At 41.2% G+C, this 12,768-nt stretch overlaps 1 protein-coding gene across 4 annotated transcripts; it reads right to left on the reverse strand.

Moving 5' to 3' along the window:
- Positions 1–4,285: 4,285 nt before the first annotated feature.
- On the reverse strand, positions 4,286–12,530 carry NXT2 (nuclear transport factor 2 like export factor 2). 4 transcript variants are annotated; one of them, XM_040572589.1, is made up of 4 exons: positions 12,305–12,530; positions 8,478–8,564; positions 7,240–7,384; positions 4,286–6,333 (listed from the first exon to the last, which is right to left on the reverse strand). In XM_040572589.1, exons 1-4 carry the CDS (start codon positions 12,335–12,337, stop codon positions 6,155–6,157), a joined length of 444 nt encoding a protein of 147 aa, XP_040428523.1. In that variant the 5' UTR covers positions 12,338–12,530; the 3' UTR covers positions 4,286–6,154. The 4 variants fall into 4 exon arrangements, with proteins under 4 accessions (XP_040428523.1, XP_040428524.1, XP_040428525.1 ...); XM_040572590.1 differs by lacking the exon at positions 12,305–12,530 and adding an exon at positions 10,437–10,553; XM_040572591.1 differs by lacking the exon at positions 12,305–12,530 and adding an exon at positions 10,110–10,300 and having other exon boundaries at positions 4,286–5,031.
- Between the last annotated feature and the right edge of the window lie 238 nt (positions 12,531–12,768).

Below are 12,768 nucleotides of genomic sequence, written 5' to 3' on the forward strand. Positions count from 1 at the left end.
CTTTTTCTGCCCGAACACTGTCCATCAGCAGGACTCTGGCCTCTAAGAGGCATTACAAACTATTTGGAAACTACAGCACTAATTGCTGCTGCTGAATTCAGCAAGGTAAAGCAAGAACAGGGCAAGGACTGTTACAGTCCTCCGAGTACGAGAGGTCCGTACGCATTAAAGCTTCAGTGCACTGGACACTAAAATGTGTGCTTGACACGTTTCATGTAGTATCAGCCAGTTACTGCTTTCCACTGCTCCATCCTACAGACAGCTCAGAAAGAGCTGTCCTCCCAACCCCTCCCAGTCAGCATCCAACAAATACCACTAACTACGTTCTCCATAACCCACATGCTTCTCCTCTCCTCCCCAAATACAAAGTGCGTGCAATATGCTGTATTTAGATCCTGCCTAAAATAAAGGGCTGCCCTGGAAAAAGGTTTCATTACACATTTCACAAATAGGAAAGGCTCAAAACCTCCTGCCAAGTAACTAACAAAACATCTACTTCTAATTATCTGCTGTTCTATCTGTACCTTTCAATACCTGCAAGAACCATAAGGTCTGGGTGAACTGTAGCAATTTGTAATTTACATCAGCCCATCTATTCTGCCGTATAGTTACAGTTTAACCAGACGTTTAAATAAGATAACACCATCATGCATCAACTGCAGCTTATGCTGGAACAAGATATATACCACATACAGATATGCTTAAATACATCTACAAATACTTAAATATACAAATGCGTTTGCTTGTATACATGTGTTTATTCAGTTCACACAGTTTGATATTCATGGTGACTCTGGCAGATATTTCTTCAGAAGCCTACTGGCTTCGAGACAGTGTGGAGGACAAATGTAAGCGATGGTGTTCCCAGATGTAGGGCAGAAAGATTTCATCTATTCTGCCTTCTTGCCTGTATTAGGCCAGAAACCTCAGAATGATCTACATTATGTTCTAAAGATAGTGCCAATTTTTTTTTTACTTCCTTTTATATCTCATTGTACTTTGTGGGTATGATAAGTCTGCAACAAAATGAAAATTGTTTTTATTTCCTATACCTGTCTCACATCTGACCAATCCCCTTGGAATAATAATCAGATATGTCACCAGTGGACCACTATACAAACTGTAATTCCATTTGTGTTACCATCAAGATGATGTGGAACCTGTGACTCAAAAGACAAAATATTTTCAGTGTTTTTCAAAAATATTTTCAGTGTATTTCAAAATATCTTCTTTTAGAGTTTATCTTTTGCCCACAAATGTATAGAACCATTTTGTGTTACAGGCCGCATACTGTCCTAAATCCTATTATATTACAAGTGAAAGAGGAAAGCACACAGTGGGATTGTTATAGAGGAGCATTAGGAGTCTTATTGGACTCTTATGGGAAAACAGAACCACAGACTTGAATGAAAACCTCAGTTTCTTGACGTCTCCCCAATGAAAGCAGCCTTCATGGAGTTCAGCTGGGAACAGACACCCTATCAAACCAGGTTAGACTGCCTTGGCAAGCAGCACTGCCCCAGGACTGGGAGAAACAGAACAAAAACTAGCCTTTCAGAGTAGTGAGACTTCAGTCCATTAGAAATTCTGGCTTCCTAAATCAATTCAGTGACACTGAAGAACTCACAATGCACTTATAGATCATTCCATCCAGATGAGTCTAAAGATGTATAAAGGGTGCGCTGAGTTCCTCAGTAAAGCATGCTTTAAACACTCAGAACCCAGGAACACACTCTAATTTGACACAAGGGTAAATAGCAGAGCAGGTAACACAAGTTCACATCAAGAGTTCACTCCTACTCTGTTGGTACAAACGGATACACCAAAATATTTGAACACCCAAGAGAAATTCACATTGTGGCATACAGAGACCTTGATGAGTATTAATCCCACCACCAACATTCACATATTTTTGGTTTAATAAAATTAATACATTGTACACTTGTTAGAAACCTTAAAAAACAGGGAAGCTCCAAACCCACTGGGAACAAACTGAATTAGCTTTTAAGAATATAAAAAATAGCTACCGAAATGTAACACACTTTTTGAATCGGTACCGTATTTCTAAGGTACCTGTATTACTGATGTAAGGTGAAATGCCAATTTAGTCTCCACAACCCATTCAATCAACTGGACACAAAAGATAAGGAAATGGATTAATTCATCTTATTAAACCCAGTCTTCTAAAGGAATAGCTCAGCTATCAATACCTTTTTCAGTTAGTGTCAGAAAATAAAATCTTGTTTAGGAAGACTTAACTATTCTTTTCTTCAGCCCTGGGGAGATATTGCAAGAGCAATTTCTAGATTCACTTTTATCATACAAGCAAAAATATCTTGTGTTTTAGCTCTGTGATTTGTGTTTCCCAGCACTCCTAAGCCTTTATACTTTATCAGCTGTCAGAGCCTTTTTCAGGGTAATTACGAAAAAGTGACTGCTTGTGAAGCCTCACTAAAATCTACACCTTCAAACACAGCAAGAACATTACAATATAGTTAGCATTACTTGCTTCTAGACCACAGTTCTAGGTCAATGCCCGTTTCCACATAGACACGGCCCTCACATTACCATTCTCTTTTCATTACTAGCAATTGTTGGATGGCAGTCTAAATGTCAGTACAGTTTATAGGACGGAAACATCAAATTGAGACTGTTACTTCAGCCAGTACAACACCTTTTACTGCTTCACAGTGCTCTTGGTGAGGCATTTGCTATAGAATTACCCGTTATTCCAAATATTTCTTTTACTGCAGCACTGACAAGGAGCTGACAGCCTGTTCTGCAGTGTCCCAGCACCATGCTGCAACAATCACAACTGATATCTACAACACAAGCAGTAAAGATAAGAAGCCACAAATTATTTCCTGAAGTTTTAATATCATAAGAACAAACTATGAAAATGTCTTTAAAAAAAAGCAAGACTTTTTTTTTTTAAAAGAATCTTACAAGAGGTCTTGAAAAATTTCAAAAACTTACAAAATATAATGAAGTGCTAATAAAGCAGCATTTCTTTTATAATGTGCTTTTTCCCAGTCAGGATAACGAAGTGTAGGCATATCAAAGTGTCATTTGTATCAGGAGAATAAATCACTTTTCTCCATTCCATGCAACAGCAGAGTGTTTTAAGTCAATGTAACTGTAGTATGTTAGAAGAACAAAGCAACCTAAGAACAGCGACTTCCAAAGACAATACAGGGAAAATACACAAACCAGAAGATCTATCAAGTCTTCAGCAGCCACAATTTAGTATGTGGAAGTGCTAAGCTCCTCATCTGGCTTTGTTTCACTGTCTGGTTGTACATTAGCAACTCAGGGATCAGACAAAAAAAAAGATGGTATTTCCTGGTTGCAGCTTACAGCATTAACAAGTTCACATAATAGACGCCTAGTGTAAATTTAAGGTATTACAGCACAGTCAACAAGAGGAAACACTAAACCAGCATGGACTGATTTGGTACTGAATGGAACAAAAACCTTTTGTACGTTCTCTCCAGCTAATTTCACCACAGAAGTAGTAACAAGCAGTACAGAGCTGCACCATCCCTAACTTACCCAGCTAGTTTGAAAGAGATTTTGTGCTTGTGCTATTAGCTTCTCAGTGTTAAAGTTACTGACTTCATCTGATATCTACATTATCACTTAGTATGTTCCAAAAAACCGTCTTGTGAAGCAGCTTTCTCAGCAATAAAAAGCAACACTTAATCGTGGCAGTGCTGAAGCACTCTAAGTGATCCTCATTCAAAGATAATAAACAGCCAGGACATGAACAGTACTTTTCCCTAGACTCAAACAATTAAGCTCTAACAACTTTATCTTCAAAAATCCCCATATGCACACCAAGTCCAATTCCAGCTACACATTTTACTCAGGTAGTTGTGTTGTTTTTCGTTTTGTTTTTTAAAGTATTAATTGCAGAAGTCAAATTTTAAAACAGCATATATTTAAATAGCATGGAAATAATTGGTAAGAATAACATTCGGTTGAAATATTGTCTCAGATATTCAAAAATCTCCCACTCTGCACACAGACACAAAAAAACCTTCAGAACTGCTATACAAATAAAATTTGGATCAAAATATCCAGTAGGTATTTACTCCCAGGACAAGCTTATCAGGTACAGGTGTAAGTGTAGTTTCTGGTGACTGTTTTCAAAGCTCAAGCAAATGCTACAGGTGCACCCATCGCTACATTCCAAGAATCGAAACCTGTTTTGTGTAGGTAAGCAGATCCGTAACACCACTTATGTAAACAATAGCAAATTAAAGAAAAGCACACCACACCAGTGTCACAGTTCAACGATGCTATATAAGAAACAGGCAGATTTTGGGTTTTCCTTTCAAACTCGTAGAAGAAATACAAATATATGAACCTCACATATTCTGTTAAGAACAAACAGTAATTAAATAGAGCAATCCTTTCTTCACTACATACAGAAATAGCAATGTATTTACAGTATTTACAATTTTCAAAGATTTTGGACTTCTTACATTGTTTTGCAGGAATTAATATTCTTCAGGTTGAAAAAATAGTTACAGTAGCTTGAGGAACCAGTCAAAATATAAACAGCTTCTGAAGTAAGTCAGGTTACTAATTCCAACTTACTGATGTAAAGACTAGAGTGCCTTAAAAGGAAACAAAACCACTCATTTCACCTAAATATCCCATTATTCATGGGACAGTGTCACAAACTACAAAAGTTTTAGACAAATTGATATTGCTCATTTTCACAGTTTTCCAATTTAAGTAATGAAACCAAGTGAGCTGCAGTCTTAACTGCTTTGTGTATTCAGGCTGCTGCTGTCATTGCAGCAGTATTAATATCAGTTACAATTTCCCCTTGTATTTTCATTTACAAGCAAGCATATTCTCACATATAACTAAATTTTGACTTTTTGCTCAGATTAAAATAGAAATATACCAGTTTGAAACAAAATCTGTTTATATTCAGGTTCACTTTGCAAGTTCCCAAGTTAAGATGGGGAGTCTTCTATCCTGCACTTGAGAAAACTATTCTTAAGCAGTCAAAAGTTCCTGTAAATTTAAAGCAAGGGAAAAAAAGAAAAACATAATCAAAAGGTAACTGTAAAAAAAAATACATGAAAACTATAGTAAAAATCTGTAGGTGAGGAAGATGGTACCTGTGTTCAGATCTGTTCTTCTAAGTTGACAATAATCAATGAGCCTGTTCCGAATTAACAGTACTGTAGATAAAAATTGTAGGCTTCACAGTAATACAAACTTTTAGTGCCTTTTTTTTTTATTACAGTACTTCCTGAAAAGATAATAGTGATTCAAAACTTGCAGACTGAAGATAGCAAAACTTGTCCATCCTTCATAGCGGCAGAAATAACAGTTAGGGCAGACAGAAATTATGTTATTTGCCTACTTCTTACACTATAAGACTTCAAACAAAAGTAATGTCTGAAGTCCTTCACATGCATTTGACAAGGGTTGCTGGCATAGGAGTTCTGAGTTATTCAGCATTCCCTATATACAGATCAATGTGAATTAACTATATCCAAATTACTGAGATGCTCAAGTCAAAAGGAAACCCGAAAAGATTTCATACCACTTCCATACCACTGTTAGCTTTTCAATGGACTATTTGACAGATTACACACTCACGAGCCATATTTTATACTTTCACAGAACAGAAATCATCGTCAATTCATCCGAGCCTCTTACAACCAAGAGTAGTTATCTTTGAGAATTCTACATACATGTCACAGGCATCTTCTTCCAAAGAGGTAAGATGCTACTGTAAGAACAGATCTTTTCAAGTTGAAGCAGTTACATGTTTGGTCAGAACTATACATTACAAGTATTTTGCTTCCAAATAGTAGAGTTTCTGAATTACATACAAAAAGTCTGTAAGTGGCAGCAAAGCTGCATGTAAGGCATTTTAGGAATGATTCCAACACAGCTCATTGCCTTCAGCATTTCCTTAGGTTCAACTAACACAAGCAACCTCCTACATTTTCAGACTGTTTACTACTAAAGCCATGCCCATTGGGATCAACCCTGAGACATCTGTAGACCTTCCCTAATGACAGACGCAACACGAAGTGAGCGTTTCCACGCTTGCAGAATGGCTGTCCATACAGCTGGCTTCATTGTGTCGCATGAGAGAGGTCAATCCCGCAGCCAATCCTCACTAACTGGCCCAGTCCTGGAAGCGGAAACAGTCACTGGCGATCTTCCACACCGTGTTGGTAGGCGTGGCTTGCGCTGTCAGCAAGAAGTTCTGATTGAAGTAGCGCTGCTTGTTTCCATCAAATTTTACTGTCCCACATGTCACCACGAGAACTGTCGTCTGGCTTTGAGTAGCTTGCTCTTCACAAGGAGAAAAAGTATAAAGAGAACAACCCAAACAAAGACTAACAGGTAAAAGAAGTAGGAAACGTGAAAGTTTTATTCATTTCTGGTTGTACTAGGTATAGGCTAACAGTTAGTTACACATCCATGAAAAATACAGTTTTGTTGCATCATTTCTATGCAGACAATAGTGTATTCGCTCACCAACAGTGCTTTTTAATAGGTTTTGTATTCTCATCTCACGTTGTTCATTTCAGAGCACTAAAAACAGCCCCCGGGTTTTTGCTTAGAATAAGCTCTCAGGATTTGATATACGTATTTAGCAAGTTGTATACATTCCCCTCTCCCTCACCCCACCAGACCTCGTATCCTTTTCACGGCAGAGCAAAGCAAGCATGCTTGGCAACAGGCTTTTGTCTTATACTCCGCAAATATCCATTGGAAGTCATTTATTAACTTCTCAATTACGTAAGCATTTCTTTGGCAGTTGCTAATTAGAAATCAACGTAACTTAACATCAGTTCAAGACAGAAAGAATTCAGAGTACATACAGGTTAATGATTTGTTCCACGTTATACTGCACGTCAGTATCAGAGGCTACAGCAGAGGTCTCTTGGCTCTCAGACATTGTCAAGGACAACATACCCTAGTAAGCCAGACTCTTTACAACCCACGAAAATACATCACATCTGAATATGATCTTAACAAAAAATATCCTTGAAGTGTTTTCCCAGGCATGAGATGTAGTGTGGAGTTGCTGCACCTCTTGATTTGTGCTTTATTTATGCACAGCTTTACCTTTTAACCCTCAGTATTTTCTCTAAGCTAGACCCAAGAGAAATACTGAGCACTATTATAGCTGTAGTTCACTTTCAGTGGTTACAAAATACCTAACTAAATAAATAAATTGTAATGGAAGCTTACCATGAACAGGCTGGCAGTCCAACACATTAACCTGGAATTCGCTAGACGGCAACATTTCAAAAAATTCATTCAGTGCTTCTTGCCCAGACACTGCATTACCGTTCCAAACTAAGGTTGCTTTGTCCAAATAAAGCCTAGTCAAAACCTGAGGAGTTATGAACAGACATATTTGGAAAAAAAGCGTTAAGCACAACACTCTCCACAAAAAGGTTGAGAGAATATTGTTTTGCATTACAGATTTCTTCTGTTACTTAAATAAATAAGATGCCCTCCTCAATTAGCTCCTTTTAACAATTAGTGCTCCCAATCAAGAATTAAAATAAAAACATGTTTTGCTTTACAACTTGCATAGTGACTTATGTCCAAATTTAAGTATTGATGAGATTCCTTTAACAAAGCTAGAAATACAACTGAACTACTTGATAGCAAAAGGAAAGGGCTACTTTTGCAGAATAATTAATTGCTGATTTTGTGTGTGTACATACATGTCACACAGGTAGTCAGGAAAGTATAATTTCAGGTTAAAAAAAAAGAGGAAAAAAACATTAATGGTGGAAACCTACAAGAGGACAATTACCTGCAGCAACAGCAGCGCAGCACCTCCCCAGTATTTCATAACCTGTGGGGTGACTTCCCTACCTCCCCTGCAAGCTGTTGCTATATCTTCGACTATCCACTTATGCACAGTGTGACTCAGTAGTGATACGCAAGTGCTATTTTCACAAAATCTACAGCTTTTGAAATTACAATTACAATACAGTAACAGGTCCAAAGAGCAGTCAGTTCCCACAGGTTTTTGTGCACAAATATCCATTACATGATACAACATGAGTGTGGTCCATGAAGACTTCTGGAGTCAGACAGAGCTGCTTCCACTTTATCTTTCAGCACTCCTAAAGATTCCCAGAAACAGAAGGGAGAACTGCTAGTAACACAAGCTTAGCAAAAAAGGAAGCTAAATCCTAGCCTCAGAGGTCACGTGGTAAACCCTAAATGTAGCTGGACATGAACTGAAATATACTGAAGAACACTAAGGCACTTCCTAATCAGGCCCCCCTCACAACAATGCTGCACAGTAACAAAAAAATTCCCTACAGGGCAGTCCAAGAGGCCAAGCTGAGATCTCTGTTTTAATACAACACTAACATCAACTTCCAAGTACTTTCAATTAATGCTAGTTAGAAAAGCAAGCAAAAACACCACAGGAAGTTCAAACTATTGTCAAAATATCTACATACCCTCCTTCTTTTATCCATTGTCTCATAATAAATGTTGACAAATTCTTCTGCAGCTCTACAAGCCTGATCCACATAAGTTTTGAAATCCTGGAGAGAAAAAAAACATACAAAATTACTGAAGTTAGGCAGTTTTATGCAAACTAGTCATCCACACAACTTCTCCAGATAGTTGTCAACCAAAGTCACTATCCTTTCCAACCTCACTGAAAGATGATGTTAAATAATGATGAAATTAATTCCAAACTCCTCTTCTATGTGCTGGATGTAGCAGCTTTTAGTAAGGTGCCAGTTTTAAGAACCAATTATGAATGCTGATTTATTTATTGTATTTAAAATGGAAATGCTTACATTGGAAAATGGGCTATGGCTAGCTGAACTAGTGTGAACACACAAGTATTCAGTAAAAATAGCTTTTGTTGCGATGGCTGGTCTGAAGAAAAGTTAAGGAACAAAATTTATCCACTTATTTCTGAAAATTAGCAAGAATCCCATCACACTACCACCACAGGCTCATTTTTAATCCAATTGTATATATATGTAAAATGTAGTAACACTTATAACTGGATATATAGGAAGGAGAGAGAAGGCCTGTGACCATGCTGACCATATTCCAGTATGAATTGCTCCAGTGTTATATCCACAGGTAAGAAGCACCACACACTTCTCACATATCTCTATTTCATTCATCCAAAGGTTATCAGCCTTTGGTGTCACGTCACTGCACTGGGATCTCATCCAGCTATTCATTCAGTTTGGTTACCTGTTTGGCCCTTGATCTCTTACAGACCGTGAACAGTGATGTCTGAACTTCCTGTCCACAGATCTATAAACTTTCAGTTGGTTTTGCTATGATAATTTTGTTTAAAATATTATCATTCTTCTATTTCAGCATTGTATTCTTGGTATTTGCAACTCAATCACTAGTTCCCAATTTAACTATTTACATCTTCTTGGCAGTCTTTAATGAATATATACCAGACCTACCACAAATTCCTACATGACCCATATTACCCCATGAAACACTTCTGCTCAGAGAAATTCCCATACTGTAAAATATTTAAGCGACCTATCAAATAATTCCTGCTTACTCCACAAAAAGAAATATTCCATATTACTGTTTACTATTTTTTAATATCCCACTGTAAGAACATGAGCCTGTTCTTCATCCTTCTAGCTCGTCCAACAGTTTCTGAACCCACAGGCCAATTCCCAGCATGACAAAGTACTCCTAAAGACACTGCACTCCAGCAAGTGCCAACAGGAACTCTTTGGAACCACGAGACAAACAGTATTCGGCTGCCCACCAGAGGAACGGTAGTCAGAGCTCGGCCTGTTGGTTATGTGGCATTAGGGGTCGGCCAGCACCCCTCTGCACACACGCACTTTGCAGCCAGCAGCCATTTAGTGCATGTTGCCATTCAGACCCCACATAGATAGAAGGGATGCGAGGGGGACCGCCAGAAAATCCGTAAAGTACTGTTAGAGAACCTGCAATCTAAGGCACCTAGAAAACACGCTGACGTTCAGGATGTGTTCATTTTAAACGCAGCGCTGAGCAGCCGTTCGGAAACCCGCACGGGCCACCTGGCTGAGAACGGCCACCCGAGGGAGCCAGCCGAGGCCGGCCCTCACCTCGCTCAGGGCGCCAGCTGAACGCCCCTGCGGACGGACACTCCGCGGTGTCTCCGGGCTCCAGCCCGCCGCCCCGCAGCCCCCAGGCCCTCCCACTCCCATTCTAGTTCCCTTTTAAAGACCGCGGTGACGAGCAGCTACCCCCTCCCGCGCCCCAGGCCCCAGGCCCTTCGCCCTGAGGCCCTCAGCCCTCCCCCGCCCCAGCACCGCGGCCCGGCCGGGCACAGAGGCCGCACAGAGGCCACCAAATCTCCGGCCGAGCCCCGCAGCGCCGGCGGGGCCCAGCCGTGCCCCCGGCGGCGCCCCCACGCCGTGCCCCGCTCTCACCAGGGCGGCGGCCATGAGGCGGCGGAGCGGAGCGGAGCGGAGCGGGCCCTGCGAGGCGCGCGAGCGACGGGTGGGCGGGCGGGGCCGGACGTGCGCCGCTCCAGGGACCCGCCGCTTCCGCCCGCGCGGGAACCCGGGGGCCACGGGTTCGAGGCCCGGCCCCGCTGCGAGGCTGCGAAAGGCGCCGGGCGAGCGCCGTGGGAACTCGGTGCCTGCCCCGGCGGTGGGCTTGGGGCACTCATGTGTGTCCACGGGTTTATTCCTGGGGGTTTACCCAGGCTGTGGGCTTTGTGCAGGGCTCGGGAGCCGTGAAGGGTGTGCCACCTCGCTCTGCGGAGGTCTAAGGGCACGCTGCTCGGCTTCCTAGCAATTCCCAGCACCTCATTCGCTTTTCTGACTCCTGCTGAACACGGAACACGACCCCAGGATTTCCTCCAGAGCCCTAATGGTCACCTCCGAACCCCCGGTTTTATACGTGAGGCTGGCGCCAGGAAACGTGACTGCACTGCTTTACGCTCACCTGCAGGAACTGACCTCCGGGGAAGGATCTCCCTGCCCAGAGCGGTTTGGAGCACACCACGTATTTATAGTAGGCCAGGGGTGCCAACACTGAGCTGACCTCAATGCTGTTTGTAAAGGTTTTTGGAGAAAATACTAGTCATGTGTGAAGGTGGCTGACTGGAAATCCCCAGCGAGTCCAAGCGCCTTGGCTTCCACTGCAGTTCTCTCAAAATAAAGGTCTAACCAGGGCTGCACTTTGCACCATTACTCTTCCTCAGCTCTTTCTCAGGCCCAAGTGAAGCTATTAGTCATAATTTCATTCATGTGTGTGTTCTCCTCTATAGCTACAAGCACTATCCTCAGCATAGCATCCCTAATTAACAAGGTAATGCGAGAGAAGACACTAAGCCAAAATATTGCACAGCTGCTCCCCCAGCAGTGCCCTCAGCCATCGGTGCACACAAAGAGAGCAGCCCGCTCACTGCAGATCTGCTTTACCTCTGAATCTGCCTTCAGCACGTTCAAGCCTCAGAAACACAAAGGCATCCAGAGTGCAGCAGTGAAAAAGAAACAAGAACTTGCACCTGCAGTTCTGCTTTTCAGTACTAGCAAAACCAAACACTTTAAGCTAATAATTAATTTGTAGATTTGAGTTGTTTCATTCTCTAAGAACCCAACCCTCTCTGTATTTTTTCATCTATTTGTTGTCATGTTCTGCTCTCCGTGTTCTTCCTTAAAAACACTTTACAGTGAGGAGGAAATGCTACAGGCACAGAACATCTAGCGTATTACTGCTCGATGCCACAGTGCCGATACACTAATACCTGTGTTCTCGATATAGCCACAGGTACAAAGAACCCAGCTCCACGGGACTCCACAGTATTGCCTTTCTGTTCCGCACAGTTTGACTCTACACATGATGCAGTGTAACTGTGGGATGCTAACACAAGGCATCTCCTGCTCTGTCCTCCGACACGAGAGCACTCCCAGCCAGCTCCCTAGTGCCAGCTCTGTAGGCACCTGTTACACCTGTTTAAGGGCACAGCAGAGCACATTTGCTACAGCAGCTGTTTTAAAGAAGAGTTCAAGGGCAGAGCAATTCAGAGTTGCTTGCTTTAAAACCTGAAGGTGATAAACAGAGGTATGTATACATTAGCATCAGGGAATTTTATACTTGCTCTTTGTGATTCCTCACTTGTAAACTTAAAATTCACAACTTCTTAACTAAGTGTAAGAGACTGTGTTTCCTTCACACAGATTCCACTTAACAGCTGCTATTTTCTTCTTAGATCTGCAGGGAGTGTTTTCCCATGAACTTTTTCTGTGGCAGTGCCAACTTAAGCAGTCCCTTTGTTTTACTGGCATACCTGTTTACGGTATGGCTCAGGACACTTGGCCATTATTTCTCCTGTGTGATTTTTCGGGCAGATCCATTCACCACTCGAGTTCAGTGTGTGACTCCAAGACACAGAGGGTGGAAGAAGAACAGTAACAGCAAACGTTGAAAGAAAAGCATGGGATGGATCTACTTCAGCCAATCTAAGCCTCAGTTGCGGTCAAGATTTTCTCTAACTGTCACTGGAACAGCTGCAAACAAGTCAAGAAACACTTTGTACAAAAAATTTGTATAGGAAGTGTTTTTTGGTTTTCTTTTTTCATAAATCTATGTTTGTACTATATATGTATATTAGTTTGTTTAAGATGCTAGTTTAAAAACATCTATTCTTCATGAGTTTAGGACCAAATTACACTCTTTTTGCCCAGTTACATTCAAGTGGCATGGAGATTATATGTATATAATGCCATCTGACCACCAAAAAAGAGTTGTTTT

This window comes from Cygnus olor, chromosome 13 (genome assembly GCF_009769625.2).
Source record: "Cygnus olor isolate bCygOlo1 chromosome 13, bCygOlo1.pri.v2, whole genome shotgun sequence".
Lineage (NCBI taxonomy): Eukaryota > Metazoa > Chordata > Aves > Anseriformes > Anatidae > Cygnus > Cygnus olor.